The sequence below is a fragment of the Camelus dromedarius genome, chromosome 27, assembly GCF_036321535.1.
Source record: "Camelus dromedarius isolate mCamDro1 chromosome 27, mCamDro1.pat, whole genome shotgun sequence".
NCBI classification, from domain to species: Eukaryota; Metazoa; Chordata; class Mammalia; order Artiodactyla; family Camelidae; genus Camelus; species Camelus dromedarius.
The window spans coordinates 24,332,624-24,343,054 of NC_087462.1; the positions used below are offsets into that span (position 1 = coordinate 24,332,624).

General features: G+C 43.1%; 1 protein-coding gene and 1 pseudogene across 1 annotated transcript; one reads left to right on the forward strand and one right to left on the reverse strand.

The window, feature by feature from the left end:
• Window positions 1-120: 120 nt before the first annotated feature.
• LOC105106109 (olfactory receptor 1f45) lies at window positions 121-1,065 on the forward strand. Its single transcript, XM_064479577.1, has one exon. It carries the CDS (start codon window positions 121-123, stop codon window positions 1,063-1,065), a length of 945 nt encoding a protein of 314 aa, XP_064335647.1.
• A 2,016-nt stretch (window positions 1,066-3,081) lies between these two features.
• On the reverse strand, window positions 3,082-4,272 carry LOC105106110 (large ribosomal subunit protein eL29-like; annotated as a pseudogene).
• Between the last annotated feature and the right edge of the window lie 6,159 nt (window positions 4,273-10,431).

Here is a 10,431-nt window from a genome sequence, read left to right on the forward strand (position 1 = left end):
GTTATTAAGAAATAAATTTTGGATCTAGTTCACTAAAAATGATAATCTCTAAACAATAGATGGGGCCCAATTCATTAAATATTTCCTTTTGCTTTTTACTGTATTTTCTCGACTACAGACATGGGCGGAGACAACAAGACTACAGTCACAGGATTCCTCCTCCTGGGACTCTCTGGCCAGTCAGGGCAGGAGGAGCTTCTCTTCGGGCTGTTCCTGTGGATGTACCTGGTCACCATCGTCGGAAACTTTCTCATCATCTTGGCCATCACCTGTGACAGTCACCTCCATACGCCCATGTATTTCTTCTTGGCCAACCTCTCCTGTGTCGACATCTGCTTTTCATCAGTCACGATCCCCAAGATGCTGCTGAATCACTCACTGGGAAGCAAGTCTATCTCGTACGTGGACTGCATGGCCCAGATCTACTTCTTCATCACTTTCATCAACATGGATAGCTTCCTCCTGAGTGTGATGGCCTATGACCGCTACACGGCCATCTGCCGCCCCCTCCACTACACCACGATCATGAGGCCCGAACTCTGTGTCCTGCTGGTGGCTGCATCTTGGCTCTTTACAAACCTGCACGCTCTCCTACACACTCTTCTCGTGGTCCAGCTCACGTTTTGTTCCAGCAATGCCGTGCATCACTTTTTCTGTGACCCCTATGCAGTTCTGAAGCTCTCTTGTTCTAATACCTTTATCAATGACCTGATGGTATTCACTGTGGGTGGGCTGATATTTCTGACACCATTTACATGTATCATCATTTCATATGCCTACATCTTCTCTAATGTATTAAAATGCCCATCTGTTCAGGGAATAAGGAAAGCCCTGTCCACGTGTGGGTCCCACCTCACCGTGGTCTCCCTCTTCTACGGGGCAATCCTGGGGGTCTATATGCACCCTTCGTCCTCCTACTCAGTACAAGACTCGGTGGCCACTGTCCTCTTCACAGTGGTCACTCCCCTGGTGAATCCCTTCATCTACAGCCTGAGAAATCGTGACATGAAGGGAGCTTTAAGGACACTAATCTCTGATTCCAGAAGTAGAAAATTTCAGAGATGAGAGGATTCTTGAATATCATGCTTTTTTCATTTTACATTCAGAGAGACTGAGTCCCTCAGCTTCAATCTCATCCATGACTACTCCTCTAATTAATGATACGTGATTACAGTCATGCTTTTAAATATGAGGCTGGTAGGTGCTCATAAGTCATGAAACCATTAATTCATTGTCTGTAAAAAGGTGTAATTCTAAAACACTTACTGTACAGACAACAAAAAAAATCACAAGACATACTTGGATATATTCTGAGGGAATGGGTCCCGCAACCCTGTAAGACAGTGGCCACCGCAATGATCTGGGAATCTCAGAGAATTTGGGGGCTGCTTCTCCTCAGTGTCAACTGACCTCTGTGGCCTCACATTAGGAGATACTAAATTATCCCCAATTTACTAAGGCACAGGGAGCTGTACAAATAGCGGTTATGGGCTATCAAATGATCCTGTTACATTCACAGCCTTTGGTCATTGCTGAAGTAGGTAATTTCTCCTCTGTTCCAGACTGAATTTCCTCCCCCTACCTCTCACAGCTCAGAACCTACCCCTACACGATTCCTCTCCTCCACCACCAATCTCACCTCTTGGTGCTGTTCCCAGCACAGCTGTCGGGGATGGGTGTCAGGGACGAGTTCCAGGAAGCTTCAGAGAGCAGACAGACGTCCTCATAGAAATCCTGGCATCCCCTCAAGCTTAGACGGGCTGAGAGATGCACAGACTCCCCCAGTGCCAAGCACCCAGTGTTACCACAGCATCGCAGGGACATGGAAACATGAATGAATTACAAGATTTGGCTTGGAACCCGGGACTTCTGACTTCAAGTCCAGAGTCTGTTCCAATCCACGGGCCAGGTTTCCAGGAGTCCTAGCATCTTCCCCCAGTTTACATTGAGGGCTGATAGCCCCCCAAGGCCAGTTTCCACCTCTGCTTTCCTGCGGTCTAGCGAGCACTCACCTAAATCTCCAGGGGCCAGTCTTCAGTGCCCCTCCCCTCACCAGCCCTCTCTCCCTCCTCAGTCTTCTCTACTCTCGTGGGTGATCAGTATTCATCACCCTCACCATCAGCTCCTTTCTGACTTGGTCCCCACACTGACCAGCTCTTACCTTGACCACAGCAGCAGCCTTATGGTGGACCTGACTGCCTCCTGCCCTCCCTACACATGTCTGTCCTGCACACAGGATCAGTTCAGTCCTCCCAAAGCACTGATTGTATCCTGTCTGCCAACCCTTATAGAAATATTGAAGAGGCCAGGATAAACCCAAATGTTACCTACAAGTACAATGCCTAACACGATCTGGCCCTGAGTTATGTTTACAACGTTATAGGTTATCCACGCACATATTTATCTATTCCGTGACTTGTCGCTCCTAATTCTCTTCCTCTTTCCTTCATTCATTCTCTGCTGAAAGACTCCCTTGATTTTTTAAGACTGTAATAACTGTGCGTTTCCCTTAACCCCTTTGCTGAGCACATTCCACACACGTGTACTGAGCACACAGCGTAGTCCTTAGATGTAGTACGTGAACTCCCACATGTATGTTGGCACCGGTGGTGATAAATATGTGATAAAGTTGCCGCAGTGTCCTGAACTGTAAGTTTTCTTTTAGAAGTAGTTTAGCGCCGATGTTTGAGGCATAATAAAATGGACTAAGGCTGGCGCTTAACGTCACGGGACTCATTCTGGTCTCATCATATTCCTCCTTGTATTACGCGTAACTGCATGTGTGTCCCAGCCGGTTATGACGCTACACATCCGTTTTGAGAAAGTACCATAGCGTATGCGTGGGCACACCCCCTGGAACGCTCAGTAGGGTTTCTGTTCACCCTAATAATCATGGATTGAAAAACCATCGCTGACGTGGTAGGCAAGCCTAATGCAAAGAGGGGAAGTGAACATTTCTAGACACAAAAAAATCAGAGGGGTGAAATTTTTCCCTGCCTCAGGTTTATTTGTACAAACAGCACAGGTGGACATGAGCCCCATGCAGCCCAGGGGTCACACCAGTCCTTCTAGCCTCACGTCAGCAGATGAAGGCCTCTACTCTGGAGCCTCTGTGGGGGCCTGGGTGTCTTTAGGAGCCTGAGCCTGAGCCTGAGCTGGAGCTGCAGCTGGAGCTGCGGCCTTGGTCTGACTGTTGGCCTTGGCCTTTGGCCGACAGGGCCTGAGCCCCTTGGCGATGCGGGCAGGAGCACGTTTCCTGAGCTTGGGGTGAGCAGTGCAGGCGAGTCGAAGGAGCTTGCAGCTGTTGCCCTTTGGGACCTTGGGCTTGGTCCCCTTGGGCTTTACGAGAGCCCTGACAGCCTCAGCACGTGCGCTCGTGGCCTTGGCACCTTCTTCAGGCCCTTCTTGTTGTGCTTCCTGGCAAAGCGCTTGTTCCTCAGGAACTTGGGGTCCACCCCCTTAAGAGATTCGTATCGTTGTGATCGGGGTTTTTTGATGCCGTTTCTGTGCCATTTTCGGGACTGGTTGTGTGTGGTGTGGTTCTTCGACTTGGCCATGTCTGCACCGGGGCCAGGAGACCCTGAATCCAAAGGGGTGAAATTCCAAATCAAGGGAACTAGAGTACTAACAGGGTTACTCCAGAACACGGAAAGATTTCACTGAATTCTGGGATCCAAAGAGGCAGTAGGGTTGAATGAAAAGAGCCGTGTTTGGGGTATAGTTTTACTGCTCAGTCCCTCTCTCCCTCAACTCTCAGTCAACAGCTGGTTGTGAGAAGGAGGATGAGGATAGAGAGAAATCAGTGGACTGACTATAGGGTACACAGTCAAAGGGAAAATCATTCTCTACCCACATGCTCCTTACTGATTCATCTCAGGGGAGAAGTCGTCATTCACCAGTCAGAAGGTCCTGTAGGACGGGGAAAAGAAATCTTAGCAATAGAGTGTGAGCAGAAAGAGGAAAGGCCTCTGTCTTGCTCGGGCTGGCGTGGTGTGAGAGGTTATATGCTGTTTAATTCTACCAGAGCTTCAAGTCTTTAATCCTCCTTCTTCTGGGGACCACCTTCTAGGCAGCGTCACCGGCTCCCTGCCTCACTTCTCGTGGGTCAACTACTCAGGGAACTGAGGGGCAGACAGGGAAAGGAGTTTACTCACGGGGCCCAGGTAGAATCAGCCTTTGCTGTGGTTTTCTGCGTGTGAGATTCTCACAGGACATGAACTGGTCATAAATTAAAGCTCAGCTTCATGTGAGGCCTCTAGTGCCCTCTCCCCCTAGAAGCAGAGCAGTGCCAGGCTGGCAGAGAGCCCCTCTGAGATCAGCCAGGAAATCAGGATTGTGTCTGGGAATACATCCCCCAGGACCTGAGTTAGCAGAGACCAGGGTTGTGCCAGGAGCCTCCTCTCTACAGCTGAGGGTCCCCAAAGGCACCAGCCCCACATCCCCATAGGCAAGTTCCGTCTAGTACTAATTAGCCCATAGGGGACGCGCCTTGTGAGCCAATTAAAATGCCTTGGGGGCCGGGAGCGGGGAGTTAGACTTCATCTCACTGCATGTTGCAACAGAGGCTCATCCCTCTTCCCAACATATCTCCCCAGACGCCGCTCTCCCCGGAGGGAGCAGGGATGGCTGCATGTCACGGCCATTGGAGATATTTTCAAGTTTCACATCCTTCTAACTTGTTCTTCAAGTGTCTGCTCCAAGGCCGCACCAGTCAAGGGTTGTGAGCAGGAGAGCCCCGCACTGTCTCCTGTGAGCTGCGGCAGCCCTTCCTGCTAGTCCCTGGCGGTTGCAACCTTGTAGAGACTCTTACTGTCCTGCCTGTAGCATCTTGTCTCCCTGTGCTTGAGGGCAGAAAGCTAAGCTTTAGAGGGACTTTATCTATCACACTGTCAATCAGTCTTCCCAGGTGACTTTGTTCTCAGCATTGGCCCTTTGTCACCTGAAAGCTGGTGTTGTCCAACTGATGAACTCTGACTCCTAATAAATCTGGCTACCTGGGATAACTTTTCATGTGTGAGCCACACAGAGGGACTCAGTGTACTGCCAAACCCATTTTTAAAACAGGCCATCTTTTACTCACACTAAACGTCAGGCTTTTCATGCTTCTAGTCAAAAACCATCATGATTTCTAAGTGTGAGATACAAGTGATACGTAGGCATGAACCTGCCCCTACGTTGTGGATACATCTGCCAAGAAGGATGTGAGGTTATTTTTGTTGCATGAAAGCAACTGCAGATGTCTCTTAAGAATTCAGACTCAATTATGGTAGCTCACAGAGAAAAAAATGTGACAATGAATATATATATGTTCATGCATAACTGAAAAATTGTGCTCTACACTGGAATTTGACACAACATTGTAAAATGATTATAAATCAATAAAAAATGTTAAAAAAAAAAGAATTCAGACTCAAATCCCACAATACAAAGTACAGATCAAATCCCACAATACAAAGCATGATGACAACACAAACTATGAGTTGTCCTTCTGGGCTCACTTGTAACCCCACTGTGACAAGGGCCACATGAGGTTTGGCACACCAGCTATCACACAATGACATCCTGAAAGAGTGAAGCCCTGACCAAAGGGGCTGTGGGGTCTGTCTGAAACAAAGCCTTCTCTTTACAGATGCACAGTGAAGCCAAAGCAGAGGGGCAGCTGTGCACACACGGGCTGGTCAGTGGGGACGGTGAGGCCGGGAACAGAGTTTCCTTACATTTTCCCGGGGCCAGAAACCAGAATAGTCTTGAAGAGGTTTGCACCTAGAACCGAGCACCACATCAACAGGCCAATAAAGTTCACCTGTGGTCTTTCCCATTTGCTGGTTACATATCCCAGTGTAACACTTGGGGAACATTTTCTGCCATCTTTTCACATTAGGTCTTCCCATTGCAACTGCCAGTGTTTTGCAGTATTGCAGCATCATCATTCCCCAGCTCTGTGGGGGACTGGCAGCTCTAGTGTGGATGTGCTCCAGCCTCATGGAAATTATACAACACACTCCTGAATAGCCAATGGGTTTAAAAATAAATCAAAAGCTAAGTAAAACAACACATTAAAACAAATGAAATTGGAAACACAACATACCAAAACCTATGGGATGCTGCAAAAGCAGTTCTGAAAGGAAAATTCATAGCAATAAATGCATATATTAAGAAACTAGGAAGATCTGAAATAAACAATCTAACTCTATGCCTTGATGGACTAGAAAAAGAACAAACTAAGCCCAAAGTTAGTAGAAGGAAGGGGAAAAGAAAGATCAGAGTGGAAATAAATGAAACAGAAACAAGTGAAACAATAGAAAAAAATCAATAAAACTAAGAAATGATTTTTCAAAAAGATAAACAAAACTGACAAAACTATAGACAGACTAAGAAAAAAAGAGAAACAACTCAAATAAATAAAATCATAAATGAAAGAGGAGACATTACAACTGATATCACAGAAATACACAGAAATCGTAAGACACTACAATGAACAACCATATGCCAAAATATTGGATAACCTAAAAGAAATAATAGATAAATTTCTAGAAACATACAACCTAACAAGACTGTATCAGAAGAAACAGAAAATGTGAATAGACCAATAACAAATAAGGAGACTGAGTCAGTAATCAAAAACCTCCCAACACAGAAAACACCAAGATTGGATGGCTTCACGGGTGAATTCTTTCAAATAAAAATTAATGCCATTCCTTCTCAAACTCTTCCCCAAAACTGCAGAAGAAGGAACACTTTCAAACTCATTTTGCAAGGCCAGTATTACCCTGATACCAAAGCCAGATAAGGACACTACTAAAGAGTAAGGTATGGACCAATATCCCTGGTGACAACAGATGCAAAAATTGTCAAGAAGATATTAGCAAACTGAATTCAACAACGTATTAAAAGGATCATACACCCACAACCAAGTCAGATTTATCCCTGGGATGCAAGGATGGTTCAACATGCTAATCAATAAACATGATACATTATACTAATAGTGTAAAAGGTAAAAATAATATGATCATCTCAATAAATGGGAAAAAAGTGCATTTGACAAAATACAACATCCTTTCATGATTAAAAAAACCCTCAACAAACAGGATATTGAAGAAACATGCCACAACATAATAAAGGCCACATACAGCAAACTCATATGTAATTATATACTCAACAGGGAAAGACCAAAAGTTTTTCCTCTACGATCAGAAATAAGACAAGAGTGCTCACTCTCACCACTCTTACTCAGGATAGTACTGGAAGTTCTAAATAGAGCAATCATGCAAGATAAAGAAATAAAAGGAACTTAGTAATCAAAACAACATTGCAACTGGCAAAAAAAGAAAAAGACATGTAACAGAATTGAGAACACAGTAGTAAACCAATGTACATAGAGTCAACTAATATTTGACCAGGAAGCCAAGAATACTCAATGGAGAAAAGACTGCCTCTTCAACAGATGATGCTGGGAAAACTCGATATTCACATGCTTAAAAATAAAATTGGACCCTTATCTTAACCACTCACAAAAAGTAACTCAAAGTGGGTTAAAGACTTAAACATAAGACTTGATACCATAAAACTCCTAGAAGAAAACATAAGGAAGAAGGTCCCTGACATCCATCGTGGCAATGATTATTTTTGTATAATGACACCAAAAGCACAAGCATCCTGAGCAAAAATCAACAAGTGGGACTACATCAAACTAAAGAGCAAAAGAAAAAAATCCAAAAATGGAAAAAGCAAACTTCATCCAAAAAAATAAATAAATAAAGTAAACAACCCAATCAAAAAATGGGCAAACACTTAAATAGACATTTCTCCAAAGAAGACATACAGATGGCTAAAAGGTACATGAAAAGATGCTAGACACTTCTAATTATTAGAGGAATGCAAATCAAAACTACAATGAGGTATCACCTCAAACTGATCAGAATGGCTATCATTAAAAAGTCTACAAATAATAAATGCTGGAGAGGGTACAGAGAAAAGGGAACCCTCCTACACTGTTGGTGGGAATGTAAATTGGTGCAGCCACTATGGGAAACAGTATGGAGAGTCCTTAAAAAACTAAAAATAGAGTTACTGTATGATCCAGCAATCCCACTCCTGGGCACATATCCAGAAAAGACAAAAACTCTAATTCAAAAAGATACATGCAGCCCAATGTTCATAGCAGCACTATTTACAATAGCCAAGATATGGAAGCAACCTAAGTGACCATCAACAGATGATTGGATAAAGAAGATGTGATACACACACACACACACACACAATGGAATATTACTCAACCATAAAAAGAATGAAATACTGCCATTTGCAGCAACATGGATGGACCTAGAGATTATCATAGTGAGTGAAGTAAGCCAAAGACAAGTATATATTATATTGTACTGTATTATATTATATTATATGTGGAATCTAAAAAATTATACAAATGAATTTATTTTAAAAATGTAAACAGACTCACAGACATAGAAAACAAACTTATGGTTGACAAAGGGGAAAGAGGGGGAAGGGATAAATTAGTAGTATGGGATTAACAGATACACACTACTATATACAAAATAAACAACAAAGATTTACTGTATAACTCAGGGAACTATATTTAATATCCTGTAATAACCTATAATGGAAAAGAATCAGGAAAAAATATATATATAATATACACACACACAAATAACTGAATCACTTTGCTGCACACCTGAAACTAACACAATATTGTAAATAAACTATACTTCAATTTAAAAACGGCAACCTTCTGAATGGGAGAACATATTTGCAAACCATACATCAGATAAGGGGTTAGTGTACAAAATACGTAAAGAATTCATACAGCTCAATACCAAACAAACAATGCAATTTTTTAAATGGGCAAAGGAACAAAAAAGATGCTTTTCCAAGGAAGACATCCAAATGGTAAACAGGTACATGAAAAGATGGTGAATAGCACCAATCATCAGGGAAATAGAAATCAAAGCCACAATGAGATATCATCTCATACTTGTTAGAATGGCTATCATGAAGAAGACACACAGTATCAACTGTTAAAGAGGATGCAGAAATAAGGGAACACCTGTTCACTGTCGGTGAGAATGTAAATTGGTTCATCCATCAAGGAAAACAATAGGGAGTTTTCTCAAAAAATTAAAAATAGAACTACATCTGACCCAGCAGACACCACAGGCTGAAAATCCACTGCATGCAACATACAGAACCCCCAGAAATTACATATGAGACCCATGAAGAGGCATGAAGGACAGCCAAGCCTGTGCAGAGAACTCCTGAAACTTACAAATCTTTTTACCTTCTGCTTCCACTATAAAGATTCTACTCAATAGCCAATCAAGGAGACAGATCTGAGAATTGTCTCTTGTCTCTGTTTGGTGGCCCTACAATGAAGCATTTTCTTTCTGCAAATGACAACTGCCTGGGTACTTGGTCTTTCCACTGCCCAGCAGGCAGTGAGCCCCTTGTTTGGTTACACTGTCAATTCTGTTGATCTTTTCAAAGAACCAACTTTTTGCCTTCATTGATTTTTTTCTTTTTTAAAATTTCCTATTCTCTCAATGAGACTATGTGATGCTCAGTGGAAGGGGCTCTCAACCAGTTGTTCCGTATCTGCAGTCTCCCTGGTACTCTCTGCAAATCAAGCTTGGTGTTCTCGGTGATTCAAACTCAGATAAGATGGTTCTTTGGACACCGGATCACCATCTTCTCAGTCTGCTGACTTTCCAAATAAAGTCACCCCAGCACTCTGTCTCTTGATTTACTGGCCTTTTGTGGGGTGAGCAGCAAGAACTTCAACTTGTTAACAGTATCATTAAGAAAAAAATACTACCAAAGCAATCTACAAAACATTATTTATTAAAATTCCAATAGCAGAATTTTTTTCCTTGCATAAATATAAAAGCTAATTCACATAAATTCACTCTCAAATTCACATGAAATTGTAAGGCACCCTGGAAGAGCCAAGTTGGAGGACTCATTCTTCCTCATTTCAAAGTCACTACAAAGCTACAACACAGTGTCGTACTGGCAAAAGGACAGACACACAGATCAACGGAGTAAAATAGAGTACCAGAAATAAACCCTTATACATGTCGTCAATTGATTTTTGTTTTTTAAATGTTTTGCCTCCTGCATCATCTCCTGGGCCACTGCCTCTCAGTACCTTGCATGTTTCCTGTGAGATTCCTCGCCCCCATCAGACCCACATGGGCTGCCATGGGGCAGCAGCCAAAACAAGGCTGGTCCTTCGTGCCCTTCAGAACCCACCTACAGTCAACTGATTTTTTACATGGGTTCCAAGATCACTGAATGAGGAAAGAACAGTGTTTTTCAACAAATGATGGCTGTATATTCATATGTCAAAGAATTAAATTGGATCCTTACCTTATACCAAATTAATTGAAAATGGATCAAAGCCATAATATAAAAATGAAT

Bases quoted from the DNA above. Each gene is read 5' to 3' on its own strand.
- LOC105106109 (XM_064479577.1), top strand. From the start codon at position 121: ATGGGCGGAGACAACAAGACTACAGTCACAGGATTCCTCCTCCTGGGA.